The 15,313-nt window shown below is 43.8% G+C and overlaps 1 protein-coding gene across 5 annotated transcripts in view; it reads right to left on the bottom strand.

Moving 5' to 3' along the window:
- Positions 1–4,909: 4,909 nt before the first annotated feature.
- The window catches only part of ktn1 (kinectin 1), a 28,382-nt gene continuing 17,978 nt past the window's right edge, over positions 4,910–15,313 (bottom strand). For 2 of the 5 annotated variants that reach the window (XM_080415150.1, XM_080415149.1), the window contains exons 20-35: positions 13,920–14,010; positions 13,646–13,764; positions 12,916–13,012; positions 12,751–12,791; positions 12,525–12,615; positions 11,573–11,659; positions 9,841–9,930; positions 9,457–9,546; positions 9,269–9,361; positions 9,066–9,134; positions 8,725–8,808; positions 8,028–8,111; positions 6,588–6,671; positions 6,381–6,473; positions 6,036–6,146; positions 4,910–5,907 (exon numbers count right to left, since the gene is read on the bottom strand). In XM_080415150.1, the coding sequence (XP_080271276.1) occupies positions 5,878–5,907; positions 6,036–6,146; positions 6,381–6,473; positions 6,588–6,671; positions 8,028–8,111; positions 8,725–8,808; positions 9,066–9,134; positions 9,269–9,361; positions 9,457–9,546; positions 9,841–9,930; positions 11,573–11,659; positions 12,525–12,615; positions 12,751–12,791; positions 12,916–13,012; positions 13,646–13,764; positions 13,920–14,010 (1,354 nt within the window). In that variant the 3' untranslated portion in view covers positions 4,910–5,877. The remainder of the gene's footprint in view (positions 5,908–6,035; positions 6,147–6,380; positions 6,474–6,587; positions 6,672–8,027; positions 8,112–8,724; positions 8,809–9,065; positions 9,135–9,268; positions 9,362–9,456; positions 9,547–9,840; positions 9,931–11,572; positions 11,660–12,524; positions 12,616–12,750; positions 12,792–12,915; positions 13,013–13,645; positions 13,765–13,919; positions 14,011–15,313) is intronic. The other 3 variants (XM_080415151.1, XM_080415152.1, XM_080415153.1) reach the window with 3 other exon arrangements.

The raw sequence follows: 15,313 nt of genomic DNA on the forward strand, positions 1-15,313 counted from the left end.
TTCTTGACTTGAAAATGTTTGAGAAACACTGGTTCAAACAACATTTAGAAAACAAGCCCAAAAATAAGCAAATACACTTTGGAAACAAGCCCAAAAAAACGCAACCCGCAACTACCAATACCAGCAACTTTACAGAAAAAGAGGCCCAAAGTCGCGCTTATAATAAGCAGACATGGCAACACTGGCAGGGGGGTTGGAATGTACCATTCAATTCTGCACTTTGTGGAGGGGGGGGGGGGCACTTTGTCAAGTCTCCTTTTAACAACAGATTGCATGTTACATATTTGACGACACTATTTTAAATCACAGCAACTATACACACAAGCTAATTTTTCCAGGCGAGGTGCTAAATTGACGATTTTCTTGGTAATAAAAATCACCGTTTTCAGAGTGGACCTCCCTCTGACGACCGCCTCACTTGGTCCATGGATCGCACCTTCTGTTATGTAAACAAAGAGTAGGCCTACAATCAGTGTTGCCATGTCCGCTTATTATAAGCGACCTTGGGCTTATTTTTCTGTAAAGTTGCTTATAAATATCGGTGGTTGCGGTTTTTTAGGGCTTGTTTCTAAAGTGTAGTAATTGCTAATTTGGGCTTGTTTACTATAATGTGGTTTAAATGTTATTTTTTCTTCTTTTTTTTACATTTTCATGTCAAGGACCGTACCCCCCATCATTATGTATTTGCCACCTGAAAATATTTTGTACCGGGGACCCCCAACAAGATTTGTGATGTTAAAATGTTTAAAAAATATTCAAAAATGTATTTACCTCTAAGATTTTTCTTTTTTTGGAAATAGCCGACATACAAGCTCACAACGCGTCGTATCGCGAAGCGCTTTCAAATAGCCTAGCCATATTCGCTTCTTTTTGGGCTTGTTTTCATAGACCTGATTCCTTATTTCTCTCGCAAAATCAGGCAACACTGAGTACAATCTGGGAATTCTTAAAGGGATAATCATCAAACCCTTCTCTGTTTACATTTCAAATGAATGTTAGAAAACGGTCTAGGTGCTTAGCAGATTATTTATTTGATGGAGTTATATTAGTTGCAATTGTATAACTTTCTCTTGAATCGGCAAATAAAAGTGGATAAAAAGTTATTATATAAACTGCAATAATAAATTGAGGTATTACTGCTGGAATTTGATTTTAATTTTCCATCTTGTTTCATATGCCCATAGTGATGTAAAAATGTGCCAATAGTCCTCCTACTGCTTATTCTGGTCAAATAGTTTGATTAGTTGCCTTTAAGAAAGATTTCACATAGACAATATAATCAAATGTCCACACTTTACATGAGAATATGGCGGTGTCAATAACTTCTTAACCTTTACAAGTGCCCTGTCACCCCCTTCTCATACCCCATACTGCAAGTCCAATTGTTGTCACACCTTTCTGGTGAATGTGCCACTTCTACATGTTTGTCTGGCAACCTCATCAACACTTTACTGTCTCTGTCCTGTTTTCATAAGAATCCGCAAGGTTGGAGGTGCCTCACTCTCTTGGGCCCCCTCAGTGGCTCTATTGCCTCTGCCATTATAGCTGCCTGTTTGAACTGGTGTTCAATTTCAAAGTGCAATAACACTTAACACAAAAACAAAAGGTACCAGGGCGCATCTTGGTTTGCGGTTCTACTCCTCCATATAAATAGGCCTACCCCACTGCACCACCAAAAAGACGCCTGGCAACTGTAGGATATAATAGAAAAGGGACACCTTTGATGCTTTTTTCTTATGCACTAATCTTGTCTTTCCATCTGTAAGTAATACAACTCAGATTAATCCATGGCATTTGTTAGTTCCGTTCATGGCTGCACATACTTGTCCATTAATAGTACGGAGGAGTGAACTTCTGCTTCTTCAGCAGTTGTGCAGGGGGATCAAGCTACTTTGTGCCTTGAACTAACAGGCCTCCAGGCTGCCCTTAAAGCCTAATGAGTATTTACTGCTCTTTTGTGGCACTGTCTCTTTCCGCCTGCCTTTATCCACAGGGTATTGTCTGTGAAAAAAAGAGCACTACAACCTTTTCTCTCTCTCTCTCTCTGACTCACTCACACACATGCAAACACACAAACTGTGGAGGGGAGGGGAGGGGGATCAAAGGCTCTCTAGCACATACCACGCTGATGGAGAGCAGATGCAGGGAGTCGGCCTCTTTGCCGAGGTTGGCCTGGTGTATGCGTGCGTATGTGTGCAAATCTATGTTTAGGAGGAGGAGTCAGTGTTACCAGGCAGGAGGCATATGGAGCAGAGGCCCAGTACAAGAAGTTTGGATTGCGCAATTATAATGTGTGACTAACCGTATGAGCCACGATGACATAGGAAAAGACAAAGCCTCCATTAACATCTCAGCATGTCTTTCCTCCCCTGAGAGTTCTATAGAAGTCGTAAGACTATTCAGTGATACCCAGAGGAAGCATATTTTGCTGTATTCTCCTGCAAACAAGAGAACTTATTGTTCTGATTGTTTCAGTTAGTCTCTGATAGCATGGCACAGACTGTCAAGGACCACCATGAGACAAATTACACACAAAAGATAACTAGCCCCAAAAAGATCAAATGTGTCATCATTGGGGAAGGATACACAGCAATACATAAGGTTACATAAAACAACTTTAACTTTCCACGTTCTACAATGGAATGAATTCAAATAAAAAGTGCTCAATGTTTCCTTTTAAGGAGTCGTTCCTCAGGGTCCACCAAGGGTCCTTGAGGGAGTTCCATGAGCTCCCCAGCAAAATGAGGAACGGTTACATTTCACTGGTTAAAAGTTAGAGAGAACGAATAAGAATGACTATTCAGTCCATGTGTTGCACTCACCCCACTGTTATCTCCCAACCTTCTACGTTTGTAGTATCTAAATGTATCTTTGTAGTATCTCAAAGTATCTTTGGTATCTAAAATAAATCTCTTTATGGGGGACCCTTGCACAAAATATTTTCAAATGGGTCAGACTCCTTGACATTAAAATATTTTTTAAAGGATCTAATAACACTTGGTGAATCAAGAAATCTTGAGAACTATAAAACAAAATGCCATTGGATGCCAACATTGTTTTTAATCCGCAGACGGTTTTCTCCCCTTTTCTCCATTTTGTGATGCCGTTTTGTAATGTGTTGTCCTGTGACCATCTATAACTTTGTCTGCTGTCTTGGCCAGGTCACTTAATTACATTTTCAATCCAAGTGCGTTTTCACCTGGTTAAAAAGATATAGCGCCTTCATCCGAAGCGCCTAAGTGTGCATTACATTCACCCATTCACACCGACGGCAGAGGAAACCATGCCAAGAAGTTGGGGACTCAATGTCTTGCTCAAGGACACTTCGACACCAGCTCAGGGGGAGCTCGGGATCAAACGTTTCGTTCCCCAAGCGTCTGCTCTACCTCCTGGAGCTACTGCTGCCCCCCAATCTACATAGATTAAGGACATCTGACAACGATTTACACCTAGTCCGACAGGTTTCCGTCATTAGCCTGCGATAGGCTGGCCCTGTGTGACCCAGTGGGAGAGGGGCATGTTGAAATACAGCGACGCCTGCTTTGTCGCTTCAGGCTTCCATGAAGATGGAGAGCAGGCCTATCAGCTGACTGCAGCATGACAGTATGGGAGAATGTGAGGAATGTGCTGATCCCATGCTGCTCTCGACCCTGACCTGACCTCAAGTACGCACAAAAGTCGTGTTGTTACAGGGTGGGCCCTCTAATGTGCAGCACAACTGTAAGCAAAGACGACAAGCAGGAGCTTACAGTAATGAATACAGCGCTAATGTCAAGTCTGACGACATTATATAACCCGTCTTTCTTCTTTCCATTACCAAAATAAGAGTTGGAGCTAGCAAACCATGAATACCATCTTGACAAGTCATTACACAAAACAAGTCTACAACAGTACTGATATAGATTATACTGGCAGTGATTATAAATAAATCTTCTCCCCCGTTTCTCTGTTGTGATATCCATTACAACTGAACTGGGGTTATACTATCCTTTCCTACTCCGGATTCATGAACAAGGCACCAAAACACAGATGGTACTCCATCTACAAATTTCATGTCTGTCCGTCTGTCTAAGGACGTTTCCAGTATTACAGCTGTGGGGGTAGTTGTCCTTGATGTTGTCCTTGATGTTCTATTATTCTTACTGTTACCAGTAGCAGTGTCACTTCCTTTCTCACCCGAGGTTCCTAATAGCAAATGTGTTACACAACATCACAGCAGAGTTGAAGGAGATGCACACACCTCCTGTTCTGACAGATTAGATTATATGTTGCCATGCTGGGAAACCGGTCACGCCCTAAAAACGTCCATAATTGAGGCTCTCCATGGCGTGTCAGCTTCTCATCTGTCATACAAAGCACACACACTGCTAAGATGAGATCACCATTGAACAAATACTGTATGTTGATTTTAACAGGGGCGTGGGTTGAAGAATACCATATAGTATATACAGCAACAAAAAGAAAAGTAAAAACCTTATCAAGTCAGAGATATATTAATTTGAAAATTCAGATATCTAGAACAGTGCTGCCACAGCATGGTAGGGAGTGGCAAGTACAGGTCGCATGCTAGAGGAGAGGTTCCCAAACCTTTCCATGCCAAGAACCCCCAAATAGACAAGTCTCTGGGCACCTACTTAGCTAGAAAATAGTAAAAAATAGCCAATCTACAAGTTCACAACACGCTGTGGTGCAGAAAGTTGTAAGCTTGTAGATTCATTAAAAAAAATTTAAAATGTTTGAAACATTGACATGTCCAAAATAGGGACTCCGGGTTGAAAGGACAGGTTATTTATGATTTGTTTTTATTTTCACCTCCTTTCCAATTGCCCCCCCCCCCCCAAGGAGCCCCTACTCTGAAAACCTGCATGCTAGAGTGCTAGCACAGTTGGGGGCAACACAGGACGCCAAGCAGATTTATCAAGCATCCCTTTTATTAACGGTCACCTGTTACAAAAAGAACAAAATATTCAGTTAATGAAATTAGCAACAAAGTAGCGAGTGTTGATTACAGATGATATGGGACGCCTAATCCTAGAGTAGTTACAGTGGGAATAAAAACCTCTAGACTGTCAACGTGGCCATCATCTCCCACACCCAGGTTCACAGACTGCCTCCCATTGGAGCTGCAGTATGACAAACACACACACACACACACACACACACACACACACACACACACGCGCACGCACACACACTGTCCATGCACCTCCGGTGTTACAGTTATGTAGTGACCCTTCTGACATGCTGAGACCCCTTCTCCCCCGCCGCTGCCTCCAGCCAGTTCTGAACAGAAAGTATGCACGGAGCTATGAGTTCATGAATGCACGATCATGTACGGGTTGTGACAGAGGTCTTTGGACAGGAGGCAAAGAGCTCAACAACAATATTTCAGCAGGTCCTAACTGGTACATTTAAACAATTCATATCTTTAACTTAACAAAAACAACAGAAGGACTGAGAACCCAAAGTTCGCTTAGTGAAGGAGGAGGAGGGGATCATTTAATTGCCCTCTTAACAAAGAGAAATGACAAGAAAAATACTACTGCTGTATTCAAAGGTTTTCATTGAAAAATAAGGGTGTTCTAAAACGAGTGGGGTCACCACACAAAGTCTTAATTATTCAGGGTTGCTGCTGTAGAAGAGGAATGTGGTGGGAGTGTAGTAATATAAAGGTCAGGTGTGGTGACTGGAGCCCATGCCTGTTCTCATAGTGACCAGCGTGGAGTCTCGGAGTGTTATGCACAGGGAATGGGCCAGAGTGAGCCCAGGTGAGGAGAGGAGCAGGGTGGATGGTGCGGTGGTAGTGATAGACCAGAGGTCTCTGTAGTAGTGAGGTTGGAGGTGGCTGCCTCGGGGGGAAAAGCAATCCTCTTCTCCCTATACTTCTGGCAAGTCCTTGTCAGCTTCCTGGAAGAGAGCACAAACGAGGAGTCTCGAGTTTGACCTCAATACGACTGTGCTTATATATATCGTTTGCTGGTTTTGAGGAATCATAATAGGCGTGGCATTTACAGAACTACAATATGGTGTTGTACCTCCTCCTGTCCCTTGGTAAGTTGTCGGTTGACAGCCTGTAGCAGCTGTTGCAGTTCTCGAACTGTTTGGTTCAGTCCTGCAGTCATTTTCTCCTTCCTGTCCATTTCCTCCTGCAGACAGACAAGTTTAGACCCTCCGATATCACATCAAATAGTGTCCGTTTGAGACCATGCATGCAAGGAACTACAGGTCTTTCTGAATATATCATAGCACCATATGCGGCGTCTATATTTTAGAAAATTTGCCGAAAATAGGAATGTCAGCCATCATGTGGTTAAACTTATACTGGAAACCAATTACACCAGCCTAGCTGTGTGTGGCAATAAATGGAATGTGAGCGGTACCGTCTGGGACGAGAGGCTGCTGTTCTCTATCAGGTCAGCATTGCCCGTCTCCTTGGAGAGCTCCTCCTGGATCAGGTCCAGAGATTGCTGGGCCTAGAGGCAGAGTCACAACAGATTGGGAAGGAATCAGTCTGGACCAGGCTCAGCGGTTCTTTCTATAATATGTTGTTCTGCTGGGCTTACAGCTGGGTCTAGAGGTCGTCTTACCTTGTAGAGATCACCAGCCACCTTCTGCCTCTCACTCTCTTCCGTCTCCAGCTTGGACAGAGTCTGAGTCAGCTGGGTTTTCAGCTGAAAAAAAGAAAAAGAAAATACATTCTCAACACATGATCGTTTTCCTGTGGACATCTGGGACTTCCCATTTCCCGCTGCATTTGCGTTCACACTCTAGAGAGTTCACTCCCAAACCTCTTGCCAAGACATTAGAGGGTCTCATTTGCATATGACGCTGTTCTACGCTGTTATATCGTCCAGTGTACCATAATCTACTGCAACTTTAACTACTCAAATGAACACAAAGAAAAAAGCAATTAAACAGCCAAGATTTGATGAAAAGCACAAAAAATAAAGGTCATGGATGAAAGGGTGGCAAGACAAAGACAAGGTCTGTATGAAGGTATGAAAACAGAATGATAAAGTGTGCATGTTTAAGGTGCAGAATGGAAATGGTCCTAGCAGATTTAGGCTTTTGCATAAACGGCAGGAAGTCTACTAGTTAGCAGTTTGTTAGAAGCTTGATGATGGCAGAGTGAACCCAGCCTGAGAGACAGCTTGATGATGGCAGTGAACCCAGCCTAAGAGACAGCGACAGTACAAGTAGTGAGTTAGTGAGAGGGCCAACTTTCACAACCTCCCATTCTTGATCCACTTCATAAATTAACACTTCGTCTGAGAGCTACCAGAACTAAGGCCTTTGCACAATGCACACCAAGCCTGAATGTTCTTGAGTGTTTGCACAAAAACTAAGTGGCTGTAGTTTTTTGTGCGAGAAAACTAGTTTGGTGGAGTCTTGTTGCTTGTGAGATCGTGCAGGCAAAACTGTGGCTCGAAAAAGACTCTTGAGAACTGGCAAAATGGAGTCATCACCCAATGATGAGGGTTTTTTATTACTCTGTGCCTTTCACATATGGTACTCAGTCATGGTTTTAAATGGAAAGGAATCCAGAAAGACAACACCTGTCAATCAGTATGCTTTTGCTTGTAATTTATGTTTTATCAAAACAGCTTGAATACTGGCTGATGATTCTCGCTCAAAAACATTAACTCAAGTGAGCCTATATACAGTATATCTGGAGCTCTGGTAGTTTGCAATAGAATGAGAAAGCCATTTTTAAGAATCACAGACATTTAGATCCATGTTTAATGTTTGCACACGGTTTTGTTAATGCATTTTCACAATGGACCTGGTGTGCAGTTTCTTTTAATTAAGTGATGCTTAATTGCAGTACTGATATAGATTATATATTATATTATAGGGTATTAAGCATGCAATTTGTGGAGTGTATCAAGCATGCTCCTGGAGGTTGTGGGTGTGTCCTCCCATTCTGTTGCACTTGTGAGAACCCGTCCTGTGGAAGTGAGTGTGGCGACGTCGCTGGGTGCAGTAAAGACAGCTGGAGCTCTAGCTACAGGGTGAGCAACGCTTACCAAATTCAGCTCCTCATTCTGCCTGACGGCCTCTGTATACGAGCCGTCAAGTTTGCTCTGCAATTCAGTCAACAGATCTTTGAGCTGAAATGAAGTTTGAGATTACGTTTTTAATGGGTGTCTATGGGACCGTGTCCAGGATAGCACTACGCTAGATGAAGCAGGAGGCAACGAAAGTCCGCCAAGGGTGTAAGTGTATATCCTAAAAGTCATCTAATGCTATTGGAGCAGTCAGCTGGTCTAGCACTAATTTTGCCCTGAGCAATCGCAACTAAAATGAATGTTTGCACTATTCAGCAGAGCTATGTGATGACAATGTGGAAATAAAAACACTGAACCGTCAATAAGGTTGAAGTTCTGTATGAATGTACTGCTTTCATTAACAATAGGAAAATCGATTGGATTAGTCAGCAGCACTACAACTATGTTAGTGCTATAGCTATAGTAACTACATGAAGCGTGTGCACCCTATCATTCTTCAGCATTATATGTTTGTGTTGTGTGAAAATGATATGCCTTTTTCTTTTTTAAATGTATAAACAATGTAGTGAAGGTCACAAACCAAAAACATGCACCATAAACATATATTGCCACCCAGTCAACACACTAGAGAATCCCTCTGCTGCAGGTGGATGAACCACATGAAAGGACTGAGGATTACGGACATCGCAGAGTCCCCGTGTCCATGGCTACTTACCTCTCTGACCTCCGTCACATAGGTGGCGCTCTCGCGCTCCGCCCTCTCCAACTCAGACTCCAAGTGCTGCTTGTCTCTTCTCACCTAAACAACAACAACAACAGCAGCAGAACTTCAGAGACAATACCTTGAGACAAACATATTCCAATAGAGAAAAAACTAAGTATGGGGCATTGTTTTTTTTTTTTTTTTTTAATGGACCTGTAAAGCCTTTTTGAGACTGCAATATAACGGAATATTAGATATACAAATAAACGTGACTAAACTTGTACAAATGTGATGTGCAATAATACTAAAAGTGCATAGAAAATGTGAGGTGTGTGCATCTGAAGAGGACTGACATTTTCCAACTCGGCTCCATCGCTTAGTCTCTCGATATCCTGCTCCAGTGCTGTGACTTTCAGATTCATCTGAGGCACAACAAAGAGCCATAAGTTAAGTGTACTGTAAACATATTGTATGGAACAACAAAATATTCTAGAGCGGCAGCAATGTTGCAAGCATGTAGCATGGGAATTTGTACTAGGTAAACCTGAATGCCCACCTCTTTCAACTCTCCCTGTGACACCTCTAGCTTCACCTTCCAGCGAGACTCCTCCTGCTCAACACTGTTCTGGAGGCGCTGCAGAATGCCCTCCTGTGGACACGGTAGGTATGACAACTCCAGTTCTTAAGTTTAAAGTTTTAACATCATGCTCGAATCATGTGCTAAAATCAAGAAACTCATCTCACCGTCTCTGCCAAAACCTTCTTGTATGTCTCGCAGTCTTTCTGTAGGACCTTCTGGGCTTCGTCAGACTCCCTAAGCTTCTCAGCCAGACCCTGGTAAAAGAATAAAGCAGATTTTAGTTGGACAAATAAAAAAAAACTAAATGTATGAATGTTTGTATACAATAAAATCATGCTGGATGATACAATAAAGTCATGGCATCAAGTTGGCATCAAATATATAAAACATAGAATGTTTTTAAAAAAAAAGTAATTTAGAGAAAGACTAAATTAGAAACATTTCCCAGCAGCCATTTTGGACCCTCATTTAAAAATTATTCTTACTAGAGATCAACTTAATATCTAATGACAATTTCTTTACAAATCCTTTTCTTTACAAATACATACCTTCTCACTGGGTAGAGGCACGTGGGGTAGAAGTCTGTGCAGAACATCTCTGCAATCAGCCTGGGCAGTATCAAGCACCGTCTGGTTTTCCTACAGAGGTGATGGGGAGGGAGGCAGGAGTTGGGGGAAAAAAACCAAAACAAAACAAATTAAGAGATGAAATTGAATATAGACTAGACTGATGGTTCACATGCATTTGAAAAGCACTGCGCAGTAGTCATCCGAGCAGAAATGACGGTAATCTCTTGCTCTACTCTCCCACATCCCATTTTAAACCACATACTGTCAACTGACAGCCTAAGTGAAGGGGCAACAAATCATTAATAATCTCTCATCTTGAACAATATCAACCTAAAAGTTAATTTGAGTAAAAATGTTCTTGGTCCCATGTCCTGTGCCACGTTTAGCATCTCTCAATGTCAGCAGGGCCTACGTCACGTTTCACTTGACCTCAGCGTCAAACTACAGACACATGCTCTAGTCAGCACTCCTAGGAAAAACCAACACACTGATCCACTCCATCAGCCACAAAAAAAAAACAAGTTGAAATTCCTACTTATTATGGGCAACCAGCATGCACTGTAACTGAATCATGACAGGAGCTGATGCATCTGAAACATTAGTACGCTGGGGCATTCACCACTATTCCTATTGCCGGCCTGTGCCAGAAGGGAGCTCTCTGACGTGTTTGGGTTGTACACAACTAGTGTGCACTTTTATTTTTGTTTGACGGCAGGCCTACATAACAGGTGCCAAGGATCTCCCTGGCTCAGCGCCGAGGAGGTTCTTTCTACTGTACTTGGATGGCAAAGAACAGCTGCTTCCCTGACAGTTCAGCATGTACCCTAGCCTGCTGCATGGAATACACACTATACCACTACTGTTTATAGCAATGCTCTCTGGTGGCCCCCTCTATACCCAAAATGAATGGTCTGTAAATATATAAAGTATATCTTTGGCGAGGCTTTACGTCATGGCTGTTACTGAAGTTAACGCAGCACTGAGCACAGCGCATTGATAAGTCAGATTGTATACACTCATTAAAAATGTTGTTGTAGGATCAATTGTCATTGAAATGATTGAATTGAAAGCAGCAACGATTTTCACTGAAATGATTACATTGAAACTGAATTAAACAAACTGGTTCATTAACTGACTAATTAGGTGGTGAAACCGACAGAATGTCCAATGTACATAACAAAGCAGAATGAACACATGCTGGAGATGAGTCGCATAAGAGCGAGGGACACGGAGCAGCATAATGAATACCATGAATCTTAAATATAATGACATCTAGTGAATACATTTCTAGGGCACTGCACACTCATTTCCAAACATCAGCCTGTGAGCTTTTAGGGCAAAGGTAGAAATATTTGACGTTACGTAGCATTGGGTGTAACGTATCCATTAACAATACCAGTTTATTGTAACAGTCGGCTTGTTGTAAGCAGAATACGCAGGAGGAGCAAGTTAAATAATAAAAGTTAAAAGGTTCTTGAGGGGAAAAACAGCTTAATGCACAGCCAATTTTAAAGCTGAGGCCAAACAAAAAGCACACAAGGAAGGCGAGAGAATGCGTAAAATGAGTATGCAGCATCGTTATGGATGATGGTGTAAAAAAAACAAAAAAGGAATCTCATTGAGTCGATCATGGCAACATTTGGGGAGGGGGAGGGGGGTGCATCAGATTCGGAGCTAGAGAGTGAAGCAGACTGGAAGTGGCGTATCGAACCTTAACGGCCTTGCTGAGTTTCCCCTGAAGCATGGCCTCGGTGGCTGACAGAGCCTCCATAGCGCTCCAGTTTTTCTCCCGAAGCTCCTGTTTTGGTCGGAGCCAAGAGAGATATCTACTTTCAGTTCAGCCTCAGGGAGAAAAAAGCATTGATTTCGATGATCCACCCAGCCCAAACAAACACAACCGGTAGGGATGACCAAGAAGTACTAAATATAAACTCTGTTCTCTGAACTCTCTGTTCTTCACCCAGTGCTGCTCATGTCAGAGCCTAGTGTCTAGCTAATCCACGCTTCGCTGCAAAAAATGCATACTGACAGCCCAGAGTGCCGATTTGCCACCTCTTGTGGATAAAACAACAACAACAAAAAGCAACATGCATACATGCCAAATGTGTACATTACCTGTCACCCGTCTTACATACTTCCATGTTTACGTAAAGGTCAAAGGTTGTGAATAGTTATAGATACAAAATAAAGTCAAATGCCTTACAAGCCAAACCTGCGCTGTGTCTTCAAACAAATGAAATGTGGGCAATTCGTTTATGCACACTATCCCCCCCACCCCCCCCACACACACACACACACACACACAGTCATGGCCAATGCCCAGCACGACAGGAGTAGGACAATTTTGATGTGGTTATGCAAATTTAGGTTGAAGCAATCAAAATATACTTCCTGTGCTGATGTGTGTAATTTATCTGGCAAAAAGACAACCTGGATCAGTTTTTGGTTCTGAAATGTTGTCTTGCAGCCCAGAATAGTGGGTAGTAGAGACTAGGAAAGGAAGAAGTGGTAGACTGGAATGTAGAGGTTATGGGAAAGAGCGACTCCGCAGTGAGGGGTGCATTTCAGAGGACCACACACACACACACACACAAGAGGGAGACTTTCTGGGCTAAACTGGAGATTTGTAGGTTACATCGTCAGGGAAACGGCAGGAAACCTACGTTGTTCTTCTTCCTATGGAGCTCCAGCGAGTCCCTCAACTCCGCCAGCTCCGTCTGTAGATCAGATACCTGCTTCTCCTTGTCGGACAGCCTGGGAGAACAGAAAAGAGTGGCAGAGAGAGAGAGGATGAGAGGATGATCACCTGGCAGAGTAATTTATAGAGTGGAGAACATTCACAACGTGTTGTAATTGTGTCGTGTTGTGTAATTGTGCTGCAGCACTCACGCTGTAAGCAGTTCTGGGCTTGGTGCTGCTGTGTGGGACTGCTGTTAGAAAATAAAATAAAATATACAGTATGTAAAAATACACATCCATTTCAAACAATGTCTTTGTCTTCTTTGTCACTCCTAACCCTCAGTTAAGCAGTGCATTGGAAGCTCCAGCCCTCACCTGTTGCTGGAGCTGCTCCACCTTCGCGCCCACCTCTTTCGTCTTGGCCTCCAGCTCCACCTGAAGTGCCTGGACCTCGTGGTCTTTGGCAGCCAGCCTGTAGGGTCAGAGTTCACGTGATTATGTGTTCCGTAGGGTCAGGTCTATAGTCGTAGGTATGGTCAGATCAATGCAAGGAAAACACTACATATTGGACTGTCAAATATTGATTTATCATTTATGATTGTATGGGGGATATTTCATTATTCCATTCTATCTGTAATCATTTAGAAAGCTCAGGGTACAGGCCCTCTTGGGCTTTGGAGATATTCGAGAGAAAAATGCTTGTTTTTGATGCTGTTGGATTCCACAAATCAGCTTCACCTCGACTGGATGTATACATTTTTCCCATAACAGAACAGTACGTATGGTTGGGTCTAAGCAGGGAGAACAGTGCGCATGGTCGGGTCTATGCAGGGAGAACAGTACGTAATGGCGGTCCTATGCAGGGAGAACAGTACGTATGGTCGGTCCTATGCAGGGAGAACAGTACGTATGGTCGGTCCTATGCAGGGAGAACAGTACGTATGGTCGGTCCTATGCAGGGAGAACGGTACGTATGGTCGGTCCTATGCAGGGAGAACGGTACGTATGGTCGGTCCTATGCAGGGAAAATTCTATGTATGGTCTGTTCAACGGAGGGAGAACACTATGGTCGTGTGGTCAATGGTGCTGCATGTTCGCAACTTACTGAGCCTGGAGCTCTTGAAGCTGAGCTTCGGTGTCTGCACTGGCCTGCTCCTCAGAGATCTCTGCTCGTCTCAGCTGCTCCGTCTCTGCCTGCAGGGCAGCCAACTGCTGTGCCAGAGCCTGGAATGAAAAGGCACAGTGATACTTTCAACTTTGGACTATCTGAGGAACAACGTACAGTACACCAAACCCAAAACAAAAGGCTTCTACAACAACAGGTAAACTGAAGGATTTAATGGTGGGTTTAAGAGGTGTAATAGCAGTTAAGTCCTCACCTCAATGTTCTGGTCTCTGGCCGAGCATGAGTCTTGTGCAGCCTGTAGGCTCTCCTCAAACGATTTTAACTGCTCGTCCTTTTCATGGATCCTAGAAAACAATATGAGTCTTTGACACAGAATTGTCACATTCGAGGACGTCAAGAAGCAGAATGAACACCTCCATGAGATGAGCGAGAGCAGCGAGAGCGTTTGTCCCGTCTGCCGCTCCTTTTAAATCACTTTTTTACTATTTTAGCAAACTTTTTTTTCTATTAACAACGCTGGATACTGGTTGCTAAATCAGCCTACTTTTATACGATCAATAGATCCAAGCGATCGGGTGCTTAGATCCCGTGTTCTATGCAGTTTTATACCGACTATCTGTCGCACGTCTGGTCATCTACCCGGCTTTTTAGCCCCAGAGCTAGTTTGACAGCTAGCCTTCTGAGCGCTAGCCCCGGCTGCTAGTTTTTGACAGCTTCTCAGCATCGTGAGGACTTCACCTTCAGACACCGAGAGAAGACATCTCACACCATACTATACGCAGAATCAACGCATTAGGCCCATACTCTGGGCCTACGCCGGTGAGTGTCGCTCCGTTTGGGACCTTTCTGCTGTATGCTCTGAGTCTACTCCTCGCTGTGGGCTACCGTTGTGTAGCCCTTGCGGGTACGTTTTTCTGAGCTGCACCGCTGCCTGACAGCCAACGTTTTCCTCACCTAGCCTGCTGCATCATCACAATCACATTACTGTTACACTTTCACTGGCCATAGCTCTTTTGTTTCCTCAGCACCTCTACAATGGCTTCACATACCTCATTCAACTGTGATAGCTGCCTCCGCCTGTCTCAGCAAGTGGCTGCTCTGCAAGAAAGGGTCTCCGTGCTGCACCAAATACAGAACGACGAGACGCTTCTGGATTCGCTGTGCCTGGTCCCTGATGCCGCCACTTTAGCTCCAGAATTGGACTCCTCATACAACACTGACCACGTAGTCACAGCCGGCCCCGCTGCCTCATCCAAGGCAGCGCGCGACTTGGATCTCACGGTCCCTATGGCTGTGCGTAATGGCCCCGTCGTCTCCAAAACATTGACGCGCGATCTGGACCTTACTGTCCCGATGATACCATCCGAGCCTGACTCCAGAAACGGAGCCAAGACTAAAGTTCGACCGCCTCCTCAGTCCTGTTCCACTCCTGTCCCTTGGTCAACAGTCTGCTGGCGCAAAAATGGGAAAATTGTGCATCCCTCCTATAACCCACCAAAACATGCCCCATTATTATTATCCACCAGCAACAGGTACTCCTTGCTGGGTGTAGGTGAGGAGGATTTTCCCATCCTCTCGGGTCGCATTTCTCCTCTCGCGGGGGTCTTGTCTTCTCACTCACGCACTATCCCCGTTAAAAAGCCCAAC

This window comes from Gymnoscopelus braueri (assembly GCF_963280865.1).
Source record: "Gymnoscopelus braueri genome assembly, chromosome: 19".
In the NCBI taxonomy this organism is placed as follows: Eukaryota; Metazoa; Chordata; class Actinopteri; order Myctophiformes; family Myctophidae; genus Gymnoscopelus; species Gymnoscopelus braueri.